A 14,859-nucleotide genomic window follows, 5' to 3' on the forward strand; every position below is an offset into this window, starting at 1 on the left:
TTCTTAATGTATGGAAAATCATTGTCCACTGGGGGACAGTAGTAAGTAATAACTTAGGCTTATTATTTCAAACGATTTTCAACGAACAAGGCAACTCACATTGCTAACTTTCTTTGAAGATATGTTTTTCGAGGATCAGTAAGTTTGCACGTAGGTTTAAGATTGACTGGATTAGATCCAAGACTTTTAGGGAATAGTTGCTACATGATAAAAAGCTCCTTGAATTTCATTAATTGCTTCCGTATAGACATGTATACTTACGAGTATCTACGTAAAATATTTTACTTCCCTAAAAAAAATCATAACGATCACAAAGTTAACTTCTTATAAACGCTTCGGCGGAATTCTTAAATTATCTCATATATTCTTAAAATTATTATAACACATTTAACAAATAACGTTACGCATAACTTTCACTTATTCGCAAGTGTTTTGAGGAAGGTGGTACAATGCCTCTTCGATGGCAGACATTGTCCAAATGCTTCGAGAAGTAAAGGCTCCTGGTCTACCGCTTGTCTGTAAATGAATAATTATATGTTGACAGGTGTATGGGCTACCAGCAAAACCCGATTTCAGGGGAAATTAGTTTAGCCTAGGCAAAACTAGTTTGTCTTGAAATTTGTTTTTGCCGGTGACGTATGCATTTGACTAGTTTGAGATAAAAATTTGCGTCATCTGTGGTGACACCGCTTCGTATGAAGCAAATGTTCATTTCTTTGATTATGACTCAGAAGACTGGAGACGGTTGTATTATCAAACACATAAGCTGGAATAGGATGGTTTGTACCTTTTCTCTAGATCAATTAATCAGTATCAAGGTTACCTGTAATCATCCATCGAAACAGTTCCATCTTTGTCAACATCCAACTTCTTCAGAACTAACTCCACCAGCTCCCGCACTCCCTCGTCAGGGTCCTCGTCGCCTGGCTGTTTGAGGAGCGAGTTCCTACAACAAAGACCGAAGCACACTGCATATTTATCAAGTTTCCGATATAAAGACTTTTAAACACTGTAAAATGGTGAGTTTGCATAGATTCAATTTGAATTAATCTTTTAAATTAATTTGTTATTTACAAAAAATTAAAAGAAATCTAAATTCTGTTTGTAGATACTTATTAAGCGATTCGGTTAGAAACATCAAGTGGTTAACCGGGATAGCTAGCCTATCAGAGCTTAGATACCACCGAGCTACTGACAAGGAGTACTAAAATAGTCTGATTGCTAACCTTCACTAATTTGGAGAATTAACGCTAAAAGAAGAAGACAAACAAATTACCGTAGCAACAAAAACATTTCATCCTTAGTAATAAACCCGTCGTTGTTCAGATCGTAGACTTTGAAGCAGTAGGTGATACGTTCCTCAGTGTTCCCTCGCAGCAGCACACTGAGCCCCTTGACCCAGGAGTCGAAGCGCAGTGCCCCCTCCCCGCCCACCGCCCCCCTCTCCCACGTCATCCACATGCGCTCGAGGATCGCCTCCTCCGTCACCAAGTCGAAGGTGTTGTGCATCACGTCGCGGAACGTGCTTTGGTCTATACCCTGGAAGATTGAAGCTTTGAATTCTTATACCAGTAAAACATCAGAATTCTGGGTAAGACTTTTCCATATTGGATGGAAAATTGATCAGCTGATTATTTTTGTGTACTATCAATCCATTTAATGACTATATAGGGATAAGAACAATGAGCATTCACAGATAAAAAATATATAAATAAATAAAAAGAATAATGAAGTGTTTAAACGTATACTTTTTTATAACTTTAATATCACCTGCTATTTTTTACATATAACAAATGAATGCGAAGAATATTTATTTCACTCCTCAAAAATATGTTTTTTTTGTCGTCCAAAAACGTCCGTGAACTGTTCTAAAATTCAGAAACCGCACTGTCTTCAATAATGTATTAAGCTACGCTAAATTTGCAACTTAATAAAACCTAAGCACCTCTATTGAACATTGACTGCAGTACTATAATTCTTGAGGTACTCAAATATAGTAGAAAATAAAAATTGAGCGGTAGTTCACGAGGATCGTAATATTCGAAACAGTTTATTGGCAATAACACCGCAGTTTAACCGCCGAGGGCAGGAAGCTATCTTCTACAAATTCCTTGCATTGCGTGCCTCTATGAATGCAGGGGGCAGAATTAGGTTGCGTATGTAGGTAACTAGTTTTAAAGCCATTCAGCTTGAATTATTTCGTCTGTTTTGCGGTTGTTATTAGGAGTGCAAGAGACTTTTGTCATCAAAGTTTACGTGACCTGCAACGGCTCTCCTGCACTAAATGTGATGGATGAACAATTAAGATTTTTTTTAGATTATTCGTACGACGTATTAATCACACTGGACTGCTGTTTTTTGTTTATTCGTCAACACTTACTTTCAAGTAGTTATGTCTTTTACTTGAAAGACAAAATTTTCAGGTTGTGTGAATTACTTTTTATCATCTTTGCTTTTTGACGTATCTGGTAAATATGTCACTGATTCTGCCGAACAAGTTTTAAGTTTCTCCTAGTTTTGACTTTTTCGCTACACAAACTTTTTCTAATAGAACAAACCTACTACATTAAACTTCTGTCAAGTCTGTTATTTATAGCGTGAGTCAGAACAGAACATGTAGGAAAAACTATTAGAACTTGTATCTAAGTGTGCGTAAAGCAACTTATACAGGGTGTTTGGCAGAACGTTGAACATACGAAAATGGTGGATAGGTGGGGTCATCTGCTACTCACTTAGCCCTAATTTATTTGGCCCTGGCCCACTGGATATTTTTAAATAATTTTTTTTCTTTCTTCTTGTTTCACCACTTTCTTAACTTTAAAGTGTATAAGTCTAAAAGTTCTTCTGCCAAACACCCTGTATACGTATTTCACGTTTTTAGGGTTAAAACCAAATCTTGTTGCTAATTTCCCGCTGATTTTAGGGCTAACATTCAAAGAGAAAGTGTTTGGTTTGGGATATGCCGCTCTTTACTTTGTAGTTACATAGCCCTAACAAGCTTCCGTTAAGAAATAGTGGTAGGCCTTCAGTAATTAGCACCATTAATACTTGACAACATCGTGATTCTAAATATTGGAATCTTCTGTCGTGATCAATGCTGTTTCCTTTTCTATAGGAGAAGAGGCCTGTGCCCAGCTGTGGAACATATATAGGCTGGTATAATTTATTTATTTAATTATCACACTAATCTACCATTACAGGTTACTTAACCTAATGCAGTAGCTAGGACTAAACAAAGGTCTAAGTATTTATGTGAACTAGGGTTTCAAAGATTGAATTATTATGCACATAGTTACAGGTCTAAATTCCAGCAACTGTTATAATATGTAATTTTCTGATAATTCTGATATGCATAGGCCTGAAACACATGCCCATCATTGGTCCTCCTGGAATTGCTTGTAATATAAATTGCTTATAATGTATTTACAGTAGGTAGAGCTACTCACATCAATCTTAGGAGAGTGTCCAATAGCAGTGGCTGGGGCAGCGGCTTGCGCGCTCGCCACCAGTTTGCGGTACATCGTGTAGAGAGCCTCTATTTCAGGCCTGTGGAAAAAAAGGATTTAAATAAAAAAATGTGTTGTGCCTATACAGACTAGATTTCCTCGGTTCCATTATGGATGTGTACTTGTGTAGAACGTTTGAAATGGACCCCAATATGACTTTTCCACATTCGTCACAGGAGACTTCTGGTCTTTTGGATTGAACTGGGATGACTGGACTGAACGCCTTGGCCACCCTACACACAGTGGGCTGATTTAGAACCAGCGGACAAGAGAGCGCACCATCAAGTTGACACACACATATTTTCAATTATGAAAACTCACACGCACGGGTCCCAGAAGAAAATTCCGCCTAGCAACTGCAGTCCGTATAACAATATACCTAAGTCAGAATTTTAAAGAAACAACTTTATAACCCTAATAAATCTGCTTGAAGACTATAAAACACTGTCTTATTACCAGAAAGAATATATAATATTTCAGAAAGAAAACCTACTACAACGAAAAGTAAAGTTTCAAATTAAAATAATGTTGTGCGAAGGGTTCTGTACACATTTCAAAATTGTTTGGTTTTAAAATTCATCTTTTTTTTTTGGGACCGAATACTTTTGAGGGTTTGTTAAACAGATGAAAAGCGTAAAAAACACAAAAGGACATATTTGTTCAATTTCGCAGACAGACTTGACATATTATGAAAAGTCATTTTAAAAAGAGAAAAGTATTATTTTATGGCATTATTATCTATTTTATACCACACAAACTCATTAAGAACTGTTTACAACTTATTCCCTGCCTTGTTGACAGTAATTCCAATTCAAAATCTAACTAACATACACAACCACACAAATATAACTATAATAAGCGACTACGGTACCCCAATACCCGTGGCTCGTAAAACCATGTCTATGCCTACCGAGTCCATACAAGCACTGAATACAATTATTTGTCCATTTCACGATAACAACGCAACTCCGTACAGTTACAACGGATTCCCTCGTAAAATAGGATTCCTATCGAATCTGTTTATACCTAGTATTGTATGTATAACTGGCTTGAAACACCAAAAAGTAGGTTTTACTATCAAATTAGAATTAGTGTAGTTTTACATTGTTATTACAGTCGAAATGACGTGTGCCGAAAGAAAATTTTATGGTGAATGCCTCTCAATCAGTCTCAGAACTTACTCGTCATTGCATGTTCGAAAAACAATAAATTAAAAAAAGTTTGTTGTCAATTACGAAACTATCAAAACATTCGAATTTCAAAACTCATTTTGGGACTGACACAAAAAAGTGAACGCAAAAAAGTTTATAACAGGATAGAATGTCAAAACTTTTAAATTAATAAAAAAAAAACCTTCTAAACTCACTTATTAAAATGCACTGTTCTATACAAAGCGTCGAGATGTTTTTCTTTTAACTTTTTATTAGGCATCGTGGCTACATTATAGTTGATACACGACCTCCGCGGTTGGCCCCAGTCACCCTACTGGCTGACTGAGCAGCGAAGGGTTGCCCCATATGCCTTCGATCGTTTATAGGTTGACTCAATGGTTTCATTTATCGCTAATGGGTTGTAATGCGTTCTGATTATGTTGTTTTGGTTTTTATTAAGGTACTTAAGTCATATTTTTGTTTTCGCTGTAAGCTTTTGCTCGATATTCAAACCGATTCGTAGTATCATTTAAAACATTTTGTTGTAAATTAAATGCAATTAAAAAGAGACAAAATAAGAGTGTAAGTACAAAGGTGTTTGGATTCCTTTGATTATTATTAAATTAAAAATGATTAATTATATGAATATTGCTCAATTAGTTATATATTAGCTGAACCTGCAATGATGTGGTGTCTCAAGCAAGTCGTCGGTGCGTGGAAATGCAAAGCAATTCATCATGAATGTATGCTAACTTTGAGATACTCGTACCTATGTTTTTTTTCATCTAATTTATTTTTAGGGACTTTAGTACGCTATTGCAACTATGTCAATCCCATCGTGCAATTTTTTTAATTATTAATACCTTGGTATTAATTTATGACCTCGACGAAAACATCTGCCTTATTATAGGAAAAACAAAATAAATATCAGTTAACAACATTTTGCAAACAGTAGGCTGCAGGTCGTTATATCACGTGACTCAATAATTTGAAACACGATTCCATTTACAATGACTGTCAAGGTAGCAGGTTCGGAGACATTAGTCATACCGTGACAAAACACCATCGCTACCTTCTTTCTGTCTGTTTCTATCGCTATTATCTATCAACGTTGCAATTATAAGGTAGGTTAGCATTTTTAATGGAAACTACGTCTATGGGTTTTAATTTTATGATCATAACTGTGTAAAAAGGATCCCGAAGATGAAAAACTTTTTGGTCTCTTGTTTATACGTACAGCAAAAAGCGGAAACAAATTACGAAATTTCGACGAAATAGTATTTCATGTGTTGCTTCAATAAGCCAATGTATTAGATCGACTTATTAACGTCTCAATAGTTTGTCCCAAATTTAAGGCTATGCTTCCACTTGCCGATGTGAATGTTGCGCTTTTAGCGACCAATAGAATCACTTCAGCAATAATAATAGGTTCAATTCCTTGGGAAATGTAGTAATACAATAAGTTCTATAAAACAAATTTTAGATTTCGCACACCTAGTACAATTGCAGCCTAACTCTCGGTACTAGGGAGTGTAGTGTGCACATTCCAGATGACAGCTGACAGCCAAATTGAGACCTCGTCTACAAAGTAATTAAACCGAAAGTGCATATGTCAGAACCAAAGTTAGACGTCTTCAATTTGATCACTTCTAGTTTGGTAGAGCTGTAATTAGCATAAGAAATCCAAGAGAAGTAAATAAAAAAAAAATAACTCTGACTGTTAAAACTCTACAACTTTTAAATAAATCCAATTGAAATCCCTTCATTCGTTTCTCATGATTACACAGAAATTCACACAAACAAACGCGTCACACTTATATCAACCCTCTTTTTGCGTTTAGGGATAAAAATTTAAAACATTAAATAACTGGCGGTGTTTATAGACGAAATCCTATTTACTTACTTGCTACTTGGACACCAAATTTTTGAAGGACAAACTTCGTCAACTATGTTTTTGTTGTAGCAAATTACATCTGGTATTTTGACAGCAATACTAATGGTATGAAAAGGGGACTTACTTGTTAAACCTTGAAGACTTCAACAGCATCTCAAAAACTTTCTGCGGAGGCTTCGTGCCGACTGCCTTCTTCTCCTTGCGCTTGGACTTGGCGGGTTGTGCTGCCTGTGTCTGGGGACGGTCTGCAGCAGCTTTGCCGGCGTTCAGGAACAGCCGCACTCCTCGGAGAGCGATAGCACTGGCAGCCATACTGATCTGCTTGTTTTCTGTCATGACACCTGGCGACGCGACTGGAGGATAGGATGATAATAATGATTAATCAGAAGTTAGGTAATGTCGATGACTTCAATTGTTTTTTTTATTGTCAATTTAGTTGTGTTAAGTATAGGAATTATGTCGTGGATTCTGAATTGGTATTGGATTTGAATATAAAGCTTAGTGAGTAAAATAACGAAATTTTTCATAGATATCTGAAATTTTTATTATTATGACATGTATACATTCACATTTATGTATCTTAATCAGTATTTATGAATATAATTTGGAAACGTGAAAATTTCATAAAATTAATAAAACCTTAGTTAAAAATAGTTTTGTTTAACTATTTTTTATTAAGCAAGGAGATTTTAATAATCGTCACCGACATTCCCATTTTAAACATTCCGACCCTACAGAACAAAATGAGTTCTTCATACCGCTGAACTTAATCGTGTAGAATTCCTGTGATTCCACCGTCGCCCATTAAGTCGGACATGCATAGTTTTAGCTGTGTAATGTGCTAATGCTAACCCAGTTCAAATAGTTGGTGGAAGGCACCGACTGCCGATTACCGAGCTGATACAAAGCTTAATTACGAAGTTTGTTGCTACCTCACTGATGGATAGGGTTGAAAGTTTCGTAGGTGAGTGTGGAGGAGTTTTAAAGTTACATAGATGTGGGAATGAAAAGGAAATTTTCAATGAAGTTGAGTTGTACCTACTGAGATATTGTTTGACTAAAATATTTGTTTTTAAGGATATGACCAGCTATTATATCTACCAATGTATTTCGACAATTATTTCCAAATTCTGTAGTAAATATTTTGAGTAAGTATCTAAATATTTTGAGGCCTAATTAATTCATAACATTCTTTCTAGTGACGAAATAGAAAAAACAACATGACTTGAGTCGTTAAAAATATCTCAAATAATAAAACCAACAATTTAATTTACCGTTTTCAAAACACCCCTATTTCTGAAATAGTCACATGCTACCCCAATCAGGTCGCCAGTTCCAATATGATTGCAACGATACATTTAAGTCAACCGACATACATCAATTTGTGCGGCCTGATGGCACGCTAAACATCGCTTATTGTAACATTCTGTTTATATTAGAACCCCACGGAACTGACGCACATTTTCATGTATAATAATACATTATAGTTGGTACTATGTAGATTATAGTCGATCAAAATCTTTTGTCTATTTCGTTCGTCGATTGGGGATTTTGTGTGAGCTCCAACCCTTTGTGTTCTGAATTTGTGTATGTGCCGTGTAAAAATGATGGAAGAAATAGGTCAATCGGAAAGAAGAAATTGACTTTATTGTGTGGGTATGTTAGAAAGAGGAATAATGTAGTCCTACGAAGTCCTTATGACGGTGGGAAGTAAAATAGTTATCGTGATGAAATTTAATTGATGTGGAACAAGGGAAGGAGAAAAAATAATGAAATACAATCTAAGCTTAATGAGGATGTAACATAATTGTTTTTGACGTCGTTGAATATTGGATACATGTTTTTGTTTACCGTCACCGTAAAATTAGTTGAATTATAGTGAATGGAACTTAAGTGTTACGTAGACGAGTCATTTTGGTTATTTAGTTGTAATTTAGTCGCGATGGAGTCAACATGATTATAATAATTATCATTAAATCAGTTCCCATTCACAAAAAAAATCGAGAAAGCATAATAGTATTTTACAAACGACGAATTGGACCCCGTTTTTTCGGAACTAATTTCCGTAATAAACCACCCCATCCTTACTTAATCATGTCCCTGTCCCCCATATTTCATATCGTTACAATTTCGAAGTATTTTCCCGATTAAAGTTCGATGGGTGAATGCGGTCGTCGACGTGTCACTCAAAGGGCACCAATCACGCAATATACAAAGACAGGGCATAAAATATATGTTTTATGTGTACCGTGCGCGTCACTGAAAGGTGATGTGTTCAGAAACTGGTTTTATTAGTACTTATATTGCGGGTAACGAAAAATAGAGCGAATGTGAATAGCTTTTGTTTTTGTAAGTATCGTCTGGTTCTGTAATGATAATGCAACATACATGTAAGTCGAAGAGACATAGTTGTTATGTAGGGTTTAAATATCGGCCAGTAGTCTTTGAAATACTGTGTTATCCAGTAAATTGGGTTTTGAAAATCTGGTGGTTAGGCAGATCACTATTTGAAAAGTACGATATTTTGATCAAACCGGAAAAAACTCTAGGGAAGTCCTGCAAAGCCGTATGAAAATGCCTTTTTTATTAGTAACCTTTCCTTTAGGATACCTTATATTATGTGCTTTTATTTGTAAAATATCCTGCTTTTAGCTTAGCTTTTATAATGTTTCCTAACTATTATTTACCTATTTTGCCTTTAAATGTCACAGGATTGTAAGTTACTACGAAACAAAGTTACCAACAGCGCCCACAATAATTCGTGCTTTCATTTTGACTTTGTAATATGTGTATGGAATTACGGATTTATTAGTAGTTCCCACGCATATTTCCCGAGCGATGGTTATCTGAAAATGACTTATATCTACCGAAATATGTCAGCAATTTCGTGTGGTTTGAAACCGAAACAATTCTCTGGTTACACGGAACTACTGATTTAGGTACTATAAACAATTTGGCAATAGGGGATGATAGATTTCCTCTGCTAGATAATAAAAACAAATTAGACACGTATTTTTGCCTTTTCCTGAACAACAAACATTGACAAAGATAAACTACTTTGAGTTTAGGGGCTTGCGAAAATTATACACAATCGTGGTGTCACGTGCAAGTTCCATTCATTGTAATTTTATCATTTTATGTTTGGACAAAAGAAGAATACGTGTCCATTATTACGCATCAAACTCCAAGAGGGCCCCTAAAAAAATCATCATCCCCTACAGAAGGGGTTCTCATCATTTATTACATAAAATGTTAAGTTTTCAAGCAACTCATAATAATATCTTGGCAGTTATATTATGGTAAAGAGCTTCACCTCTCTCTGACAATTTCAATAATATTACTTTATAATAATATGTAGGTAATATTACGTGGCAGTAGGCTCTCAGTTCTTCTTAAAAGGTATTTTTACGTTGTCTTCAGAGATTGTATCGATATTCATATGAGCAATGCATGATAGTATTTGCATTCGAATCCTAACTGAACACGCGATGTACTCATACGTTATCAAATAAATGTATTTTTGTATGCTTTTTAAATGTTTTGCGGATTTTATGGGGGGGGGGGGGCTCTATGATAGGTTTATGGGATTACGTATACACGTGTCAATAAATTTAAAGTCATAACACAGTCTACGGGCACAGAGAGATACTTGTGTCAGATTTCTATCTGACACAAGTATCTCTAAGCTAAGCTACCTTATGGAAGTTAGGTATTTCTTAAATAACTGAAGTATTGTTAGGTGCTAATGTTGTCTGCTTGCCGCATAAATAATATTATAATAATAGGGTTTACTGATTGACTGATACAATTAGTATAAACGGACTAGAAATGTAATATTGGAAGTATATCCTAGAGACAGTTAAAATACTTTCGGGACTGAATTATAGACGACTATTTTTTGTATCTATTTGGTTGTGTTTCTGCGCTGCCGTTTCAAGACATTCAATTTTTAACGATATATAATCATATAAATGAAATGTAATTCCACCAGGAAGCTTCCATCTAATGTATAGCATGACGTAGCCTTATGACTTTCTTCGTTGATTTTTGACACCGAGCAGAAAGCAAACTCAATATGTCCCCATATATTTTAACTAGCTGTTGCCCGCGACTTCGTCCCCGTGGGTAGACGATATAACTTATGATTTATAACTGCCCTGTTTTTTCACATTTTTAATTTTATCTTCGCTCTTATTAGTCGCAGTGTGATGGTTTATAGCCTAAAGCCTTCCTCGATGAATTTGGACCAGTAGCTCCTAAGCTTAGCGCGTTCAAACAAACAAACAAACTCTTCAGCTTTATATCTTAGTATAGAAGTATAGATTTGGAACTATTTACCAAAAAACGAATATATCCGTAGACATTATAAGGTACAGAACCAAACATCAAATAATATTAACCTCTAGATAAAATTAAACTAATCAACAACCATTACTTTACACGAAAGTAAGCAACCAATAATGGGACTGTCAATATTTTAAAATTCAATTTAAGAATACTAATAGCTTTAAACCTCAAACATCGTCGAAAAAGGTTGTATAACATAACTATCCTCCTTAACGCCACGCATGCATCGATCAAGCATCCCACGGAACTTTGTTAACGTGAGCACTTTACTACATAGATAAACTGTCTACATTGACTATGTACTGACCTGTGATTTATGACTATATTCCCCTGACAACAAGCACACATACAAGTATAACATGTGATTTACAATGGGTACAACGTTACTCGTAGGTATATCGGTGTATCGACTGATGTTTGCCACGTTGCTTGGAAACGCAATTTTCGGGTATTCTGTTTTTCGGCGGAATTGATTTTTGTGGGCGACGCTGTTGAAGGGTTGAATTGAAGATGTTACGAACAATAATGAATTGTATTGTAATGAATGATTAATACAATTGCTATGCAATGATTTAGGAATATATAATTTATGTTTCGTAGTTGCCAATCAAAATAGAGCAGCTCTAAGGGCTACTTAGATAATTACTATAATTAGCTAGTCTCAGAAGTATGTGACTTTCTATGTAGAATACAATACCTTACAACTACCAAGAGATTTACGCTGAAAGCCGATTTATTTCAGCCTCAATAAAAAAATCTAATGATAAAATTATTATCTATAATAGCCTAATACTAATTCCGTGCCTAATTATAATAAAACCTATTTATTTATGTGGTTTAAAGTTATCGTTTCGTGATATGAACAAATTAAATTAAATTCTAATAGCATCACCAAGGTAATAACTTAGATTGACTCATTTAAATGACTATTATATATACAGGTAAATAACGTTATATTGGGTTGGTTGAACCTGAAATATTATTTATTTGTCGTTAATGTTTAGATGATGATAAAAGAATTACTGACTTAGATTTTATAACTGCGTGTGCTTAATGACATCTATCGAATACTTTGTGAAATTAATCTTATACACAACCTTAAAACTGAAATCAACGCCATCTACATCGGCTATCTAAAATTAAAAGCGACAACAATCGTGAAGTTAGGCAACAGTGCAACGTTACGTTTACTAAGCGTTGGACTTTGATATGCTATTGGAATGGTATTTATACTTTTAGATCATAAAGAAAGTGACATAATTATGGAAGAATTTGAAATTATCGCAGTTTTGCTTTATCGACTAATTCGAGAACAAAACGCAATTTTTAGTTCCATTGACACGAAGTTAGCCACGAAATAGACATTACTCGATCTGTCAAGTTCCGTAAGTCAAACCGCGACGGAAGGCTGTGTATCGTTTCACGATTTCCTCTTCGTTGTGTTTATTTTAATAATACTGAATGAAATAACGTAAATAAACGGACAAATATTAAGTGCGCGAGTTCTGTGAAAGTTTTCCTGTGATTTCCGTGTGGTTAGTGTTGTTCATTTACATAAAAGTGGACCGCGTTTATCGGTAAGATTTTTAGTTATTTTTTTTATTTATTTCTTACCACATTCTTGTTCTATGGCTGTTTTTTTTATTGTTTGTCCTTGCGTGTAGAAGAAATAATGTGTAGCGTTGGTGGGGTCATACATGTGTACGGAATTAAAAGCGGTTGTTTTGTATACATTCATTTGAACGACTACTTACTCGTAAACTTCACGCTCGGTTGCACACGTTTGAAAATTTGAATTCGAACGTAAGTTAACATACTTTATTCTATTTGTAAACATAATTTTCCTGACTGTGTACCTACTGTTTTAATTTGCAAGAGAATTCTGACTTACTTGTGAACAATAATTTTTCTCTCTACAGAAATTAATAAAATGTGCCTCTTATAAATATTATCTACTGTTAGTAGTTTTAATTTATTAAATTATAATAATAATTATACATTTTTTACAAGGGCTGTTTAATATTTGTATTGTATTTCTTAACCTTTAAAATGTTATTTATTTATGACTTCTTTTACCTATGAGGTAATAATACAATGTATTTATAAATTTCCTTAATCCCTGGCCTAGCTATCTTATCACCAAGAAATGTGTGATAGCTACCATTGCCAATGCGATTAGCATTGTCTAAGATATAATATTAATTACTAATATTTATCATCTAATATAAGATAAACAATTGCTAACTTGTTTTGTTTCTAATTAAATAAAATATTCTTTTGTGCTTGTTTTGCCAATTTAATTCCTAATATTTTATTAAAAATACTAGAATTATAATTAAATATACATAATATACTTTTGCCTTCCATAAACAGAAAACCAGGTTTATGGTATGGTCTTGTGGCAACCCTTTAGACATAAACAACATGAGATTTACTCAATGTGTAAAAAAGTCCCATTGATTCTTTGCGAACATTAAAATAAAAATAAAATTTACTGAATATAACAGATAGACCATAAACATTTTATCAAAATTTGAAGAGTCGAAGGTACTGCTTGGTTAGAATAATCTTTATTGTTCCCATGGTGCTGTCATTAACTTAGTCCTATGGAATAAACTAAATTAAATTGTTAGACCGACTTGCCGGACTTACCATATTGCCGGGCTGGCTTTCCTAAAATTTTCCTTCCAATAATATAGAATGTTGTCTAATGTATAAAGTCAATCAATCAACATTTACAGGAAGGTAATATTTAAAACTTAATTATTTTTCACATGTGATTTGCCAATGTATATTAAATCATTTGTAGTTAGTATGTGTATCTGTTAATAATCAAATTAAAAAACTACTCTACCTAAGTCTAACACACTGGTGCTCTCTAACCTATAAATATATTATATTTGCATTGTCGCCAGTCACCAAATATTGACTGATCAACCATTCCATGTATTTTATCATTGTTGGGTTGTTGCAAACAATCTGTGTATATATCCTCTTTTTTTAAGAAAAAACTTCTTTTAACCAAAAGTTATGCATTGGCATATCAATATTGGAAAATCAATCGTGTTTTTTTTTCTTTCGTGAGGTCGACTACAATTTAGTGATGACACAAATGTAGCCCATTCACCCTACAGATAAGTATAGGCCAGGTACAATAATAATATGTGTCAATAGTAACTGATTCTTCTTCGTATTTATTTAGCACACGATTCACACGTGCTCAAAAGGATTCAAAGGAAAAGCAAACAGTATTATCAGGATTTATCTTATCTGAGGCGAGGTGTGGGAACATTGGTACTTTTCAATATGTCACATACCTATAGTTGTCATATGTGGATAATTTCCTGATATAAAGTTATAAAATTCGTAGTCTTGTATTTTCACTCGCGTTGTGATCATTCTAATGATATCTAATGAAAATAATTTATCGATAGCATCAATAAAGGTACCAATAAACAGTTAAACATGAATCAGTTTCGTTTCTTAGGAAATAACACAACAGTTTCGAATATTGCCAAATATGTAGATAATACTAGCAAATACATACCTAGATAATAATTCTAGATAAGGATCCATAAATATATACGAAATTATCGGACATCAGTTTCTGGCAGCCCGTAGTATCCTGAATAACTTACACCAACGCTAAGCGAAGTTACATGAACATATAATTTTGTCCACCCACCGACTAGCGTGGGAATAAAGTCTCTTTCGAAAACTTATGTTGAATGCAAGTAGATAATCATAATATACACGGGTTTGTAACAGAGGAAGTACTGCTGTATTTGTAATGTTGAAACTGGTGCGATATACGTAACAAAGAAGAATTACCTAGCTTGCTGCTTGATGCAAAAATGGAGTTCAACAGCAATCAGTACTCCATAATTGCTTATAGGGCTCCCAAAGTGTAAAAAAGGAACATTGTTTGTTCGTCCTTATGCCCTTTTTTCCGGTGTGAAAA

General features: G+C 34.4%; 2 protein-coding genes across 6 annotated transcripts in view; one reads left to right on the top strand and one right to left on the bottom strand.

Moving 5' to 3' along the window:
* Positions 1-58: 58 nt before the first annotated feature.
* Positions 59-11,273, bottom strand: LOC113501761 (EF-hand calcium-binding domain-containing protein 1). 2 transcript variants are annotated; one of them, XM_026882987.1, is made up of 6 exons: positions 11,206-11,273; positions 6,676-6,904; positions 3,447-3,546; positions 1,277-1,539; positions 824-946; positions 59-516 (listed from the first exon to the last, which is right to left on the bottom strand). In XM_026882987.1, exons 2-6 carry the CDS (start codon positions 6,885-6,887, stop codon positions 414-416), a joined length of 801 nt encoding a protein of 266 aa, XP_026738788.1. In that variant the 5' UTR covers positions 6,888-6,904; positions 11,206-11,273; the 3' UTR covers positions 59-413. The 2 variants fall into 2 exon arrangements, with proteins under 2 accessions (XP_026738788.1, XP_026738789.1); XM_026882988.1 differs by lacking the exon at positions 11,206-11,273 and having other exon boundaries at positions 6,676-7,372.
* A 991-nt stretch (positions 11,274-12,264) lies between these two features.
* The window catches only part of LOC113502216, a 107,778-nt gene continuing 105,183 nt past the window's right edge, over positions 12,265-14,859 (top strand). For all 4 annotated transcript variants that reach the window (XM_026883673.1, XM_026883672.1, XM_026883676.1 and 1 more), the window contains exon 1: positions 12,265-12,475. The gene's annotated coding sequence lies outside the window, so the exon portion shown is untranslated. The remainder of the gene's footprint in view (positions 12,476-14,859) is intronic.

This window comes from Trichoplusia ni, chromosome 16, assembly GCF_003590095.1.
Source record: "Trichoplusia ni isolate ovarian cell line Hi5 chromosome 16, tn1, whole genome shotgun sequence".
NCBI lineage: Eukaryota > Metazoa > Arthropoda > Insecta > Lepidoptera > Noctuidae > Trichoplusia > Trichoplusia ni.